The sequence below is a fragment of the Tiliqua scincoides genome, chromosome 3 (genome assembly GCF_035046505.1).
Source record: "Tiliqua scincoides isolate rTilSci1 chromosome 3, rTilSci1.hap2, whole genome shotgun sequence".
Taxonomy (NCBI): Eukaryota; Metazoa; Chordata; class Lepidosauria; order Squamata; family Scincidae; genus Tiliqua; species Tiliqua scincoides.
Window position 1 is genome coordinate 194338714 of NC_089823.1, and position 17473 is coordinate 194356186.

Below are 17473 nucleotides of genomic sequence, written 5' to 3' on the forward strand. Positions count from 1 at the left end.
TGGTGACACTTAGTGACATTCAGATCAGACAGAACGCATACACCAGCAGCTTTCAACTGCTGTGCCATGGCACACTGGTGTGCCGTGAGGCTGCCTCAGGTGTGCCGCGGGGCCAAGGAGTTAGGCGGCAGCGGCAGCAGCAGCACGCCGGAGAAGCGGCTGCTTGGAGCCTCGAATGGCAGCAGGAGAAAAGGGGCAGCTGTGCAGGGGCTTGGACGCTCCTGCTGTTGCTGGTGCCTGCCCCGTGTGCTGATTGGGCAGCCAGCCAGAGGAGCCTGGAAGAGCTCTAAGTGGGCGGGAATGTGGAGGGAGTGAGAGCAAGCCTGAAGGTGGAAGCAGGTAGGAACCAGAAGCAGCTGGCTGGCAAAGATCCTGGAGAGACCCTTTTCCTTGCCTGCAATGCCCCAAAGTGACCCTGCTTGCCTCCCCTGGCAAGTCTTTGGCAGGAAGGGCGCTGGGCCACAAACCAATCCATACCTACCTAGGAGTAAGCCCCATTGAATATAATGGGGCTTACTTCTGAGTAGACATACAGAGGCTTGGTTGCACTCTTTCCTGAATACATGAGCAGGCAAGTGATGCTTTTCTTCCCCCCCACCCCACACCCTCCCCTCCTGCACACACATCCCCGCATCATAATAGCAGTTAACCCCTCTCTTTCTGCCCCTCCCCTCCCTCTTCCCCACCTTCCAAAGTTCAAAACCAGTTGCCTCCCATTCTCTTTCTCTCTCCCCCCCACCCCAGTGAATCCTGCACTTGTTTCAGTCACATCTCCTCACTGCCTCTCCCCCTCCCCCCCCCCCCCGTTTCTCCAGTATGCTCAGTCTCATCTTTCTTTGCCAACACCTCCTGGCATATCAGAGTATATCAATTGATAACAGTTTGATTCACCTACTTCAAAACATTCCTCCCTTCCTGAAACCACAAATACTTCCCTCTCCATGCTTCCAGGGATTTTCTTCAATTGTCATGTAATGATCTAAAGCTCCAATCCTAACCACACTTTCCTGAGAGTAAGCCCCATTGAACAAAATAGGACTTACTTCTGAGTAGACCTGGTTAGGCTTGTGCCCTTAGTAATATTAATTAAATTAATTGTAACATAATAATGTAATTAAAAACTAGTAGTGTGCCTTGACAACTTTAGTGCCTTGTCAGTGTGCTGTGATCTGAAAAAGGTTGAAAATGGCTGGCATACATGATGGTCTGTCACTGATCCCTATTTCTCCAACTCAAGCCTCCAGAGCAAGGGGAGCTGTGTTTGCCTCACCTCTGGCAGCTTTTCTGAGCCCTGAAGAGGCCATGCGCATCTGCCTGTGGCCTCTGCAGGGCTCAGAATGGCTGATTTGGGGGGAAAAAACCTGCTGATTTGGGGAAAAAAGTGACATTTATATGCTTATAAGGCATTCTGAAGCCCGGAGAAGCAGGGCTTTTAAAAGGTGATACAATTTAACAATGGAGATCATAGAACGCATCCCCGTCATTAAGCAATGCTCACCTGTACATTATGTTATTAACTTTACAATGGGATCACAATTGCTATCAACAGGACCTTGTGGGTGATAGGGAAGCCAATCAGTGATGTGAATGCAAGTGTTTGGTAGCATCTCAGCCACTAGCAGTGTTTTTGACATTGTGGCTGTGTGTATTAAGAGAAGGATACAGCCCTGAAATTTGTGTTTTATAATTACATCGGGTAAACAGACAACCATGGCCCCTAAAGCAGTGCTTTCCAAACTCCTACAAGGGAGTTAGGAACACCACAAGTTTATGTGGAGAAGGGAAAAGGCAGCAACACGATCCCCAGGATTACACTGCTGCTGGAGTGGGGGTTTAAAACTTACCTAAGGGAGTGTTGGCATCTGGGGGGAAGCCCCATAAGCGCCTCTGCACAGCTCCTCAAGCCTCCAAAACAGTAAAAAAAAAAGGGGGGGATCGAAAACTATTTCTGGTTTTCAATAGAAAACCGGAAGTTTTCAATCACGTTTTTTACTGTTTTGGAGGCTTGGAGAGCCCTGCAGAGGCGTCCGCGGGGCTCCCCGCATTCACCAGAGGGCTGTACTCACTTAGGCAAGTTTTAAAAAACCCTCCCTCCTGCAGTAGTATGATCCTGGGAATCACGTTGCTGCCTTCTCATATTGCTGCCTTCTTGCTCCTTAAAGAGACAAAAACAACCGCTTTCCTGGTTGATGGGTCATGATTTAGGAACCACAAATTTAGGAACCACTGCCCTAAAGAGTGCAGTAGGCACCTTTTAAATCACATTTTAGAGATGTAAATAGCTGTGTCAAATTCTGAGGTATTGAAATGAATTACAAAAAAACAATGCATTATTGGGTTCACAATGTAAACATTACAATATTTTCATAATACAACAGTTTCTCCAGAATGAATTACCATTGTAAAGTGAGGGTTTACTGTACACACATATAGAAATACCGCAGATACTCGAGTATAAGTCGATCTCAACAGATATGTGGAGGGCAGGGTTTAAGCCAAAAATCATGGGGTTAAACTTAGGGGGTTGTCTGACTATAGTTTTCTATAGACTATAGTCTAATTTTACCGAAGGCCAGATCCTGAAAAATAACCTACCAGTAATTGTTACCTAAGAACTGTAGTCTCTAATTTATTAAAAATATAGTCAAAGGTCATAAGATACTCATTAACTTTTTGAATTCTGGCCTTTACAATCTTTTTGTAAACACTATCAGAGTAAGTGCACTGTAAACAACATACCAATAGAACCATTAATGAAATCCAGGTGTGTTAAGCCAAAGGTTCTACATTTCATACAACGTATAACACAAAATTGGGAGTGCGCAATTCAATTCACAGCAGAGAGACAAACAACAAGGACTGAGCATGATCAAGCACAGTTACACATAGTTGAAACCCAATTTACTCAGACACAGACCCATTGCTTTCCATGGGTGTTATTCTTAAGTAATGGGGCACGGAATTGTAGCCTGGCACTTCGTTTCAGATGGAAATGAGGATTACATTCTGGCATTTCAAAAACCAGACCTCTGCCAAACATTTGCAAAATGGAATGAGGGTGCAGAAGAGTCTGCTAAAGAGAACTAGGCTTGCTTGATTTAAATGGAAGCCTTGAATCCTGGCTTACTTTTTTTCTCAGGAACAGTGAATGGTTAACTTTGGCTGCAACTTGCCTTGAAGTCTGATTTCCATGGAGACTGATTGCCTTGTCATTATCTCTGCTGCTGCAACAGCCCTGACATTGCAGATAAGGCGAGGAGATGATTTGCACTTGATTTATTCACAGAAATTTCTTGCCTATAAGGTATTCCAATTTGCCTTTTCATATCACAACCATCATCTTCTTTCACACTGTGTTTTTGCCAGCTGTTTTGGGAAAATACTCTCTCTTATTGGATTATATTGATGTTTGTAACATTTATTATATCTTTCCTTCCAAACAGAGAAAGCTAGATGGATTTGTATGGGGTTGATCAAATTTCATTTTTTAAAACGTTAACAGTGTGTGATCTCCTCCACTGACATGACTATATTCACAAAAAGTCCTACCTCGACCTCTAGAGGAACTTCGACCTCGAGGAGCCCCTACCACTGTTCCTCCTCCTCCTCCTCGTCCTGTCAATCGTAGGACAGCAGCACTATTTACAGACATGGAGAAATTTCTCTGCCAAAATGGAAAGAGAAACATGTTTTTATAAATCAAACCTACATTGGTTCCTTGCTCAGCCATATTATCTGCAACTGCAGCCCCTTCCAAGTGAGCTATGAAATCAAGATCAACATTGCAGCTAAAATACACTAGTGACTGGAAAACAGCTACTCATCCAAGTTTGCAAGCAATGGCGTCGCTAGGAGGATACAGGGGGCATGGGCTGGACTGAGTGACGTGCACAGGAGTGGGGTGACACTGCTACTCGCCAAAAAATTTTAAATCCTTTATTTTTTCAAATAATGCCATCATGTTATATATCAATATGCAGAATGCATATGAAACAAACAGCACTGAAATCTCTATTCTATCAAAAGTTACAGCCAAAAAACCAGTGGGGCTGGCTAATGGTACATCACCGTGCATCAATAATGCTTGCTGAGTCAAAGCAGAAGTATTTAGAATAAAATATATTAATATATATTCTCATTAACATCACAGAACATTTACTTTATTGATTTATTGTTATACTGGCAACACGCTAGTACAAATATTCTGTAGCTTTGTACAAATTTCCCATCCTAGATGACTAATATATTTTTATTTGCATATTCTAGCCTTCTTCCATTAACTGTAATGTTTCCAAAGGTTCCCAATTTAAAAACAAACCTGTTCTTCTTCTGTAAAAGGTACTAGTGCCAATGGTGGTAGGGGCTCCTCCTGTAGAATAGGTAAAAACTCCTTATCCAGAAGGTCACAGGGTATCTGTAATGTAGGGGAGAAATACAACACAGAACTTCAAATCATAAGTTCTGAGCTTATGCTAGGAGCAGAACTGGTGATCAGAAAAGAATGCATGAAACTAATAAGTTTGTTTCTGCTTTCATTTTCTAGTTCTCATTCTTTAGCCAGACATGTTTGATTTTTAGATATTTCCATTATTGCAATAAGCCCAGGGTGTCCAAACTTTTTGTTCGGAGGGCCACATCATCTCTCTGACACTGTTGGGGGTTGGGAAAAAATTAATTTGCATTTAAAATTTAAATAATTTACATAAATGAATATATTAGAGATGGAACTTATATGAATGAAGGTCTCGCGATAGCTCAAGCCCTATAAATTACCTTGCGCAAAGCAAGGCCAGCCTTTCCTTTGCTGCCACTGCTGCTTCACAGACATGAAACAGCAAGCAGCAGAGGGAGCCTCAACCCGCAGCTTGCACGAAAGGTCAAGAATTCGGCCCTTGCGCTGAGAGTAGACGTGACTGGCCAGCGCAGGCTCCAGCAAGTCTCTGGAGCAGACATTTTCAACCACTGTGCCATGGCACACTGGTGTGCCGCGAGTGGTCCACAGGTGTGCCACAGGAATTTGGGGGACGGTCATTTATTAATAGGGCCAAATGGGAGATGTGAGACCCCACTGGCAGCATGGTGTGCCTTGTCAATTGTCAAAAACCTGATGGTGTGCCTTGACAATTTTAGTGCCTTATCAGTGTGCCGTGAGATGAAAAAGGTTGAAAATCACTGCTTTGGAGGCAGAGGCTCCAGTCAGAGGCTCACTGGAGACTGGGGACTCCACACGGACTGGATTGGGGGTCCCTGAGGGCCACAAATGGCCCCTGGGCCAGGGTTTGGGCACCCCTGCAATAAATTATGATACTGTAGGTTGGGATCTGAAACAAGATCTCTATAGTCCAAAAAGTTGACACTATTAGCAATGCAAAACTGATTCTAACGATCAGTGGTTCTCTGACTTTTAGCACCAGGATCCACTTTTTAGAATGACAATCTGTCCAGGGCCCAGAAGTGATGTCATTAACCTGGAAGTGATGTCATGGCCAGAAGTGACATCATCAGGCAGGAAATGCTTTCCTGAGAATGCAACAAGCACTGAAATTGCCCATGGGAGGGGGGGGGGGTTTACTGCATAATTTACCGTTTTAGTCTAGTATCTGAATATTTCCTGAATAGTTGGTGTTTCCTTGGCTGCATATGCAAATAGTGAAAACTGTTAATGGATTACGGCAGCAGTTGTCAAACTCTCAGGGAGTCTGAGCCCTTCTTGTGGGGAAGGAGGGAAAGACAACGACATGATCACCAGAATCGTGTTGCTTTCAAGGGGCGCAGGGGCTTTCTTTGACTTATCAGAGCCTGCAGCAGGCTCCCGGGGGTGCGGGGAGCCCCGCTCAAGCCTCTGCAATTGCAAAACTGGAAATGGGTCGTGATCGTTATTTTGAGTGTCACTGCATGTTGGGGAGCCCTGCAGAGAATCGCAAGGGGTGCCCCGCACCCCCGGGAGCCTGCTGTAGGCTCTCAAAAGTCAAAGCAAGCCCCTGTGCCCCCCCCGAAAGCAGTGCAATTCTGGCAATCACGTCACTGCCTTCCCCATCTCCCCACCCCTTAAGGGGACAGAGGCCAGGGCTCTCAGGCTGGGGTGTTGTGATGCCCAGTTTGAGAACCACTGTATTATGAGATACTTCTCATATCTATGTGCAGGCTGATATGAACAATTCTCTTCCTTCTTACCTTATTGTCTTTCAGAAAAAGTGCTAACATTTCTTCTCGCCCATAGCGATAATCTGCTAATTTATACTTTGGCAAAGCTGGAGAGAGAGGAGGAGATGTCACAGTTCCACCACTAGATAGAGCTCGCAGCCTATAGGGAAAAAAGAAGTTAAGATAACAATAAAGAAGTTATTTAAACACCTCTTCTCCAATCAAAACAGTGGATCTGAAGACAACAGCAGATCTCAAACAGAAACTCCTTACTGCTTGCAGAAGTGGCTAAGGCAGTGGTTCTCACACATTTAGTACCAGGACCCACTTTTTAGAATGAGAATCTGTCAGGACCCGCAGGAAGTGATGTCATGACCGCAAGTGACATCATCAAGCAGGAAAATTTTAACAGTCCTAGGCTGCAATCCTACCCACACTTACCCAGGAGTAAGTCCCATTGACTATCATTGTTAAAAGAATATACATAGTAGCTTGTTAAAGGTACAGGTCTGTAACATTTCCCCAAACGCACTCACATACCATGGTAGCAGGAAGTCTAATATATTAGAAATAAAATATTGAAATGAATGGGGACCCACCTGAAATTGGCTCACGACCCAACTAGTGGGTCCCTACCCACAGTTTGAGAAACACTGGGATAAGGAAAGTTATTTTATCTGGTTTTAGTTGGAAAGTCCTATTATTCACACAATCCTCTGAACTGCGCATCACATACCAGGAGTCAAATCCATACATTTTTTGGTTTGGTTCCAGTTAGAGAAGTTGTTTGCTCTAGTTTGGTTCAGGTCAATAAAAATTGGACAACTACTTCAGCATACCTGAACCAGACACAATACATTCAAATCATTGTTATGAATTGCATGTGTGATAAGGGGAGAAGGAAAAACCTACAATTGCCACACAGGGAGAAAAAACTACCACACAGGGAACCAATAGCCCAGATCCAAAAACTGAGAAACTAGTTCCATTAACTTGGACTCCCCCTTGCTACATGACATACAATTTCTGAAGGTGAAAAGAGTTTCAAATGCAGTTTGTGAAAAAGGGAGGAGGGAATTTAAACATTCTACTCAGGTAGAAGAAGCCCCCTATCTGAGCTTAAGTAAGATTTTGGATCCAGAAGGAAAAAAATAATAATTGAATTATTCTTCAATACTGAAAAATGTAATACAATGGAGCACTTGATACATTCAAAATTTATTGTCTTGCTCATTCACATCTGTTCCCTTGTTGTCAACATTTCTCTCATTAATCTCTTAGAGTCTAGACCAGTGTTTTTCAACCTTTTTCATCTTATGGCATATTGACAAGGTACTAAAATTGTCAAGGCACACTAATTGCTTTGACAATTAACAAGCCACACCATGCTGTTGGTGGGGGCTCACATCCCCTAATGGCCCTACTAATAACTGACCCTCTCCCAAACTCCCGTGGCACACCTGCAGACCATTCGCGACACACCAGTGTGCCATGGCACAGTGGTTGAAAATGGCTGGTCTAGACACTGGAAAGCTACTGTACTCTGTACTGGCTGGAACTCTGAAGCCCTAACCAGTACCGAGGAGCCTGACAGAGAACTCACTGCTTGGTAAACAACTAGGCAAATAGTGATATTGAAGGTCAAAAGCTTAGAATTAGAAACTTTCAACATCTTTCAAGAATTACACAGACTAGCTGAACATGCAGGAAGCACTCCACAGTGCACAGAAATGTTATCTTCTTCCCTTCCTTTACCAGGCTGTTTACCTTCACAGCCTGATCTACAGAGGATTGTAACACTAAAGCAGCAGGCCTCCATCCTGCCTGCTGCTTCCTAGCTCTTGAAGACAGCAGAGTATAGAAGCCTGGGCAAGCCCAAAATGTATGATAGTCTTCCCAGGTATGATATATTCTGGATTCACTCTGACAGTGGCCAGCATTGAGTACCTCTGTTTCTGAAGCAACCATCTGAATTACTGGGACTGGAGTAGAACCATCTGTTCAGTTTATGTCACGTTATTGTCCAGCATTTTGTCTGTCATTGTCCAGCATTTTCTCTGTTATTGCCCCTCCGAAGTCTGCTGCAGGCGAGGTCATCCAGGATCGGGCGCAGCAGATGGAACGCTGGGTGCAGCACTACTCTGAGCTATATTCCAGATAAAAGGTAGTCACCGAAGCACTGAACAACACTGAGTGCCTGCCCGTGCTGGAGGAGCTTGACAGTGAACCAACCCTAGAAGAACTTCACGTGGCCCTGGACTCCCTTGCCTTTGGCAAGACACCTGGAAAAGACAGCATCCCTGCTGAAGTCCTAAAGTGCTGCAAAGAGATCATCGTCACTGAGCTGCATGAAATCCTCTGTCTTTGCTGGAGAGAAGGTGGAGTACCTCAAGACATGAGGTATGCAAACATCATCACGCTGTACAAGAACAAAGGTGACAGGCGTGACTGCAACAACTACCGCGGCATCTCTCTCCTTAGCATTGTAGGAAAGCTGTTTGCCCGAGTTGCACTAAAGAGGCTCCAGGTACTTGCAGAGAGCGTCTATCCAGAATCGCAGTGCAGATTCCAAGCCAACAGGCCACCATTGATATGGTATTCTCCCTTAGACAACTGCAGGAGAAATGCAGGGAACAACGACAGCCACTCTTTATAGCCTTCATAGATCTCACGAAGGCTTTCGACCTGGTCAGCAGAGACGGCCTCTTCAAGACTCCCCAAGATCGGATGTCCACCCAGGCTCCTCAGCATCATCAGATCTTTCCACAAGGACATGAAGGGCACTGTTGTCTTTGATGGCTCCACATCAGACCCCTTTGACATCCGAAGCGGAGTGAAGCAGGGCTGTGTTTTTGCGCCAAACTTGTTTGGGATTTTCTTCGCTGTCCTGCTGAAGCATGCCTTTGGAACTACAACAGAAGGCATCTATCTCCGGACCAGATCAGACGGAAAGCTCTTCAACCTCTCCAGACTGAGAGCAAAGTCCAAAGTCCAGCTGAAATGTCTGCCTGACTTCCTCTTTGCCGACGATGCAGTATCACTACCCACTCTGCCAAAGATCTCCAGCAGCTCATGGATCGTTTTAGCAAGGCCTGCCAAGATTTTGGACTGACAATCAGCCTGAAGAAAACACAGGTCATGGTTCAGGATGTGGACTCACCTCCCTGCATTACAATCTCTGCACATGAACTGGAGGTTGTCCATGACTTTGTGTACCTTGGCTCAACGATCTCCGACACTCTTTCTCTCGATACCGAGCTAAACAAACGCATCGGTAAAGCAGCTACCACGTTTTCCAGACTCACAAAGAGAGTCTGGTCCAACAAGAAGCTGACGGAACATACCAAGATCCAGATCCAGCTTGCATCCTGAGTACACTTCTGTACTGCAGCGAGTCATGGACTCTTCACTCACAACAGGAGAGGAAACTGAACGCTTTCCACATGCGCTGCCTCCAATGCATCCTCGGCATCACCTGGCAGGACAAAGTTCCAAACAACACAGTCCTGGAATGAGCTGGAATCCCTACCATGTATGCACTGCTGAAACAGAGACGCCTGCGTTGGCTCGGTCATGTTGTGAGAATGGATGATGGCTGGATCCCAAAGGATGTCCTCTATGAACTCGTGCAAGGAAAGCGCCCTACAAGTAGACAACAGCTGCGATACAAGGACATCTGCAAGAGGGATCTGAAGGCCTTAGGAGTGGACCTCAACAAGTGGGAAACCCTGGCCTCTGAGCGGCCCGCTTGGAGGCAGGCTGTGCAGCATGGCCTTTCCCAGTTTGAAGAGACACTTTGCCAACAGTCTGAGGCTAAGAGGCAAAGACGGAAGGCTCATAGCCAGGGAGACAGACCAGGGACAGACAGCACTTGCTCCCAGTGTGGAAGGGATTGTCACTCCCGAATCGGCCTTTTCAGCCACACTAGACGCTGTTCCAGAACCACCATTCAGAGCGCGATACCATAGTCTTTTGAGACTGAAGGTTGCCAACATGTCTGTCTGCACTTTAATGACTGACATTTTACTTAATAAACTGATACTTTATTCAGAAGATCATCCAGACTATATTTTGGAGACCTGGGCATGTGCCTTGAACACAGACTCCATTCTCTATTTCCAAGTCGCTCTAACTGTCTTTGTCTTGCTGTCTGAACTGGCAATTATGTTTAGTAAGTACCAGAAAGGCAATGAAGGTAATATCTCACAATGCAAGGAAAAGTTGAAGGCTGTCACAATCACTGGTTAGAGCTTCTCTGAAAACAAAACCTTTCAGACCTAAGGACACCACGGTTACTGAGACACGCTTGGTTCTCCTGAAATGCATTTATTAAAAGTCTTTCTATGCCACTTTTAAAAGCTAGCAAGCACCAGTACCCTAAACTGTGGCCAGAACAAATTGGCAGCCAGTGCAGATGATACGACAGGTCACATGCAGTGTAGTCATGTCCCCTAGCTCCCATTAGCAACCTAGCAGACATATCTTGAAGTAACTGAAGTTTCTGAGCAGTCTTCATGGGCAGCCCTACATAGAATGCATTATAATAATAATGTAATCTTGATTTTCCCAGGAAATGGGTCACTGTAGTCAGGTCTGAATGATCCAGGAATGGGAGAAACCGATGAACCAGCCAAAGCCAGACAAGCTGTCTTGCCCGTAGTTGATATCCTGACATCCATCCAAGCTGTGGCTTTGTTCTTTCAAGGGGAGTGTCACCTGATTCAGACTACATCCACCACTGTGTCAATAGCACTGCTGATCAACAGAACCTCCATCTAGTCTGGATTTAATTTCAGCATGTTTGCCCTCATCCAGTCCATTACCGACTCCAGACACCAATTCAGTACAATCGCTGCTTTCCCAACTGAAGATGGAAAACAGAGCTGGGTGCCATTCACACTTTGGCAGCATCCAATTCCAAACTCAACAAATTAGCTTCACTGGTTATTTTATGTAGATAAGTGGATCTCACACATTTAGCACCAGGACACACGTTTTAGAATGAGACGCAGTCAGGACCCGCCAGAAGTGATGTCATGACCGGAACTGACATCATCAAGCAAGAACATTTTTAGCAATCCTACCCAGGATTAAGTCCCATTGGCTATCATTGTTAAAAAAAATACACATAGTAGCTTGTTAAAGGTACAGGTCTGTAAGATTTCTCCAAATGCAGTCACATACCATGGCAGCATCAAGTCTAATATATTAAAAACAAAATATTGAAATGAATGGGACCCACCTGAAATTGGCTCATGACCCCCCTAGTGGGTCCTGACCCACAGTTTGAAAAACACTGATGTGGATGTTAAAACACAGGTGACAAGACCTTGAGGGACACCATAATTTAAAAGGCCAAGAGGTCAAACAGAGTTCCTCCAGCACAACTGCCTGGAACCTACTTTCCAGGAAAGAGCAAAATCAACTACGATCTAGTCCCTCAAACCCCACTACAGAAGGATATCAAGGTTAATGGTATCAAAAGCCAATGAGAGGTCCAACAGAACCAACAGGGACTCATGTCAACTGTACAGTTCCCAACACAGATTATCCAGCAGGGTGAGCAAAGCAGTTTTAGTCCCTGAACAGGCTAAGATAAATCAGTTACATTCAGAACCAGTCCAGAAGCTAGGCTGAAATGGGTAAAAAAAAGAAAATCAGTTTCATTCAGGAATTCTTATAGCTGGGTCACCATCAAACAGTTAAATACTTGGCACAAGAAAAGGAATACTTGAGATCAATTGGTAATTGTCTAATATAGTGGATCTAAGCAAGGTTTTTAAAGACCGTGATTAAAAAATTACTGCCATCTTGAGACAGGATGGTACAGAATCTTCTGATGTACTAGTATTTATCGCCATCTTTACCCACTTGACCAAGCCTCCTCTGGCAATATCTGAAGGCTAGGATGGGCAAGGACCAATGCACTGGACCAACTTGCACTAACAAGAATCCTGTCCTCATCTTCAGGCCACGCATGCTGAAAAGAATCCAAAATAACTAGGCAAGTTGGTACAATGGGAACATCTCTAGGAACTTTTAAAGTAGAATCCAAGTCATGGTGAATAATCATAACCACAAACTACTTAGTAAGCAAGTAACAGGGGGCCATCAACATATCCTGCTTCACAAACTCCAGGCCCAAATGCAATAGCCCATGAACCAGTCAGAAAAGTTCTGATGGACAGCTCTCTGAAGACAAGATGATGGCAGACAGGTAAGCTCTATGTGCTTCCATCACCGCCACACAATGGCTCTTCAAATGGGATCTAGCTCATGTTCAGTTGGACTCATCATGAATATTCCTCTACAGTTGTTCTAGTTGTTACTTCAATTGCTTCTTCCTAGAAGCTCCACAGAAAATCATGGAGCAGTCTTAGGCCTGCAAATGGGAAACAGAATGCTCAGGAGCAATTTTGTCATGTGTCAGAGCAATTTTTCCATTCCAGAGATTAACCTGGAATCTTGACAGAAACTTCAACCATAGTGGTAAAAAAAGTCCCTCAGGTTCATAAGCCTTTGAAGGAGGACCTTTTTAACAGGTTCTCCATCCTTGCACTGTTTCAAAGGCTAAGGACAGCATAACCCCAACCAGGTTAATATTACAGCTGAATACATGCATGTTCCATTCATTCTTAAAACAGATTGTGTTTTCAAAAAACAAATTACATTATGTTCAGCCTACGTACAGACTACCAGACTTCATTAAGAACTATGAAAGTTCAACTGATGAATTCCAAACCCAACCAAGATATTTCTACTTTCTCACTCAAAAATAAAAGATTGTGCTAAGCAGTTAATGTGTAGAGAAACAGCAAAGTGATTCTGAATATTACAATTATAAAATGTTAAAATCCAAAGTACACTCCAAGCTTCTGTCTGTTCAGATACTCTGTACTGCTATTATTCAGAACTCAAAGCTCAACAAGTTGTAATTATCACATTTTAATTTGCTGCCACCCTGTGGCAGTTATTTTTATGACATTCAAATAAACTTTTCTAAATACAAGTAAACTTCCACTTTCACATAAACTGTCTAACAAAATAAGCATTATAGGCATCGTAACAAAATAAGAATTTAAGAACCTCTAAAATAACTCATGTGTCAAAAATCAGTAAGCAGATAAAAAAATCAGCAGTTCTCAGTTTAAACAACAAACTGCTTTCAGTTTCCAGCCAAAACAAAACATCCTACAATTCTCTCTATTGGACAGATACCGTTATATAAGTAGATTGTAATGAATTATAAAATTTATAATATTTTGTCTTGGCCCATTTAAAGCTCATTAATCACTCTTAAGTTTTCAGAGAATCAGCTGAATGTATTTATTGGAATCCAAGGGCAGAGCAAAAAAAAAAAATCCATAGTTTGGTGATTCTTGAGGGGAACTTTTTTGTTTATTCAATGCAGTCACTTAAGACTGAAATATGAAGCAGAAGACCAGCAATGGGTGAAAAGGGGCTTTTCCCTTCACATGCTGGTTTTCCATCGATAAGTGTACCCTAAGTTGCTTTTACCCCAAGGAAAAAAGATTAATGAACACTGGTATTTTCCCCCCAGCAGAAGTAGGCAATTTTTAGTTGAGAACAAGGGGGAAAGGATAAGCAGCCCCTCTCCCTCTGTGCCCATCTTCCACTTTAGACTGGAATATCATTCGCTGCATTATAAACATTAAGATGTCACCCAAATGAACAATGAAACTGTACATACTTCGGTTCAGCCCTTAGAGAAGGTTCATAAGTTAGTCTCTTAATGAGGCATTCCACACATAGAAAACTCCACGTGCATACTTTACGCACACATCCTCCTCCCAACTGCAGGGACCATAACACAATTACAATGACAGAGAACAAGACTGCTGATTTCCTTGTTACCAAGCAAAAAGCAAGTCTATTGTTACAACAGTATATGGATAAAAAAAAGACAGCAGCTCTCTGCTTAAAGTCTCTTTCAAATAAAGCCATGATTCCCTCATAATCAAAAGACTAAAACCATGGTTTGACATAAGTTTACAAACCATAATTAGAGTTTTGTTTGCACTGGTATACCAGGAAAAGTTGGAAATGACTTCAGACTATACAGGGAAGAACATACATTCCTGAGGCTTGCTTCTGATTTTCAAACCACAATTTGCAGGGAGCCAATATGCTTATTAATAACAGATGGAAAATACTCAGTTGAACTGCAAAATATTTATCTTTGGATAATGTTTTGTAAAGCTTGCCTGCTCACCATTAAACAAATAATGCATTAAAATACAGTTCTTTTCAGTTTATGACACAAATTATATACTAATCCCTGATAAAGATAATTTACCCAAAGGTAAATTCCAATACTGACAGTGTTTTTATCATTCTAGATTTCCATTCCTAATCAGATCAGCAAAAGTGGCCCTTATTGATTAAGCCCTTGGGCACAGAAATACACAGGATAATGAACAAAAGCCTAAATACTTATGAACTACTGGGCAGTGAAGCCATGGTCATTTTCAAGGTAGCCAGATTTTGCAACATAAGGGCATGCCTCAACACACAGTGCACAATATACAATAACAGGGAGAGCCCAAAGTAACATCCTCCACCCACCCACCCAAAACGTAGCTCAGCAACTCACATATTCTGGGATCCCACCCTTTTCTCCAAGCAATGCCATTCATTATACCATTACCAAAATCTAGGTGAAAATTTCTTGGAAATACACATCATAGGAAACTTACCATTCAGGCCCGAAGTTCAACGTCTGAGTTTCTGCTGCCATTTTTTTTAGTATTAACCTGTAAAAGACACACAGGATCAGGAATAAGAACTCTCATTTTAATACTTCAACAGACAAACAAAAATTGAAGGCCCCAAACTAGACAAACCAAACTGCCGCAGTGTGGCACACATTCCCCACCACTAAAACTGAGAGGGAGGGTATCTGTGATCAATTCCCCTATATAGGGGTGGGAAAGAGAGCGAAGCAGCACTCTCAGAGCTGTGAACCAAGGTTCCACCACATGTAGTAGCATGACTACTAGATTCTTCCTATGGCAGCTTCTTGAAATCACAGCAAGAGCAGTCAATTCACAGAAACCAGCTTCCACATGTAAACCCTTCTCATTGACTCAAGGCAATCTTCGCATTTCCAACAAGCAATTAAAATTGTTATTTCAGAATAATTCACATGAACTAAGAAAAACCTAGAATTACCACCAGGAATCCACAAATACCTGCTTGGTTTACTGGCAGCCACAATGTGTTCGCACTGACCCTGACTCTCTAACCAAGTCCTCTAAGTGTGCCAGAGAACTTGGGGAGAAAACAGGTACAGCATCTCTCATATCACACTACACTTTAGATGAGACAGAAGTAGCAAGTGTTTTTCACAGCGGTACTTCTTCCTCCAAAATTTAGCAGAGTGACATGAGAAACAGTTTCCCTATCCCCGACCTAAAAGAATGAAGGCATGGAATCTCATGTTGCCATGCTGAGTTGACCCATCACCCCTGCAGAACTGATCTATGGAAGCCTAAGTATTACATATACATTTCCCTAAATAAATGATATTTAGCTATTTATCCAACCAACAGTGAAAATTCAACCAGTCAGGGAAGGTTTTGTGAGCTGGAACAGAATTGGCTTTTTTTTTTTTTTTCAGTCTCCCATGTACCATGTCTCCCATGTACCATGATTAACTAACATAAATATACACGAGTGGACTGCTAACGTGTATAGCCTTTTTGCAAGACTAATTACCAGCATCAACTAGACCAGTGATTTTCAACCATTTTCATCTCATGGCACACCTACAAGGTACTAAAATTGTCAAGGCACACCATCAGATTTTTGCCAATTGACAAGGCACACCAGGTGTTGGTGGCAGCTCACATCCTCCAATGGCCCTACTAATAAACAACTCTCCTCCAAACTCCCATGGCACACCTGCAGACCATTTGTGGCACACCAGTGTGCCATGGCACAGTGGTTGAAAATGGCTGAACTAGACTGACAAAAGCAGCTTCATTGTTTTTGCTTGAAGATGATAAGTTGTCAAGTCTTCTATAATGGCTAGAATATAACCCCTCTAAGGCAGGGCTCAACAAATTCGCTCAGGATCTAACAAAATTTAGGAGCCAGACAAATCTGTCAGTATTCAGGGTTTTATGATGTAATGCCAGTCTAAAAAAAAAAATGTCACCACTAAATATTGTAAAATTATATTTTACATATTAACAAGCATTAAAAAGCACATTTCCAACCCTCAAGATGGTAGGAAAACTTGACAAATGTCAATGTGATGGCAAAAAAATCTAGACATAGGATCTAAACAGGAATAAATGAGTTACATCAAGAAACTTTTTTTTTTTTTTAAAGTTAAAATTCGTGACACTAAGGCTACAATCCAATACTAACTTACCCAGGAGTAAGTCCACTGAACTCAATGGGCTTACTACTGAGTAGACATGTGCTGCAAAACAAGCTTCTTTGCTGCCCTGACCCCCTCCTTTCCAGGTTGTTATGGGGGAAGCACACATATACACACACCTAGAGGACCTATTGAAAAGAGGGAAGGAGAGGGTGCGTAACGCGTGAAACAACTCCTGAGAGTGTGCAAGAAAGGCTCCCTTCATGTGCAAGTGTGCAAGAAAGGCACCACTAAGCACTGGTGATGGTTTCTCCTGCAGCTCCCCACAGCCCAGCAGCTCTCAGAGCTGCTGCACCTGCTGCAATGACAAACTTCAACTGTTCCAGCAGGTAAAGCAGCATCATGAACTTTACAGCCAAGGCTGCTCCTCAGTTACAGGGCCTATGGCCTATGGCCTGATCCAGTGGGGCTGTTCTTATGTTCTTACAGTTTTATAGCTCTTCCTAGGTACAACAAACAAATGTTAAGTCACTGTGGTAACCACTATTTATCAAGCCCCAAGATCCTTTTGCACATCCCTTCACATTCCAAGGCAGAGTCAGCAAAAAGAGTCTTTTCTGTTGTGACACCACAATAGGGAAGTTCCTGTACAGGATGTTCATTTGCCTCCAATTCTACCAATGTTCTGACCATGGCTCAGGGTTGACAAGTAAGTTGGAAGAAATTATGGGTGGAATTGGAGGTGGCGTTGGAGGGTTTGTGTGATTCCACAGCCCTGGTTCTGACACCACCTTTTAACGATGAGGTTCTACTCTGTCTACTCTGTAGATCATGTTTAATTTTAGATCTTGCAGTCCCTTTTTAACTGCTGCTTTTGCTATTTCATGGATTTGTTAACTTTTTTATTAATGCAGTATTACTTTTATTGACTCTAATAGGTAAGCTACCTTATGCACGCCCATTTGGGAGGTAGAAAGGCTG

At 43.1% G+C, this 17473-nt stretch overlaps 1 protein-coding gene across 1 annotated transcript in view; it reads right to left on the bottom strand.

Annotated features, from left to right (window-relative positions):
* GIGYF2 (GRB10 interacting GYF protein 2) overlaps positions 1–17473 on the bottom strand; it is a 104001-nt gene that overhangs the window by 67067 nt on the left and 19461 nt on the right. The window contains exons 2-5 of the mRNA XM_066619059.1: positions 14862–14918; positions 6175–6304; positions 4319–4414; positions 3550–3664 (exon numbers count right to left, since the gene is read on the bottom strand). Of these exons, the coding sequence (XP_066475156.1) occupies positions 3550–3664; positions 4319–4414; positions 6175–6304; positions 14862–14902 (382 nt within the window). The 5' untranslated portion in view covers positions 14903–14918. The remainder of the gene's footprint in view (positions 1–3549; positions 3665–4318; positions 4415–6174; positions 6305–14861; positions 14919–17473) is intronic.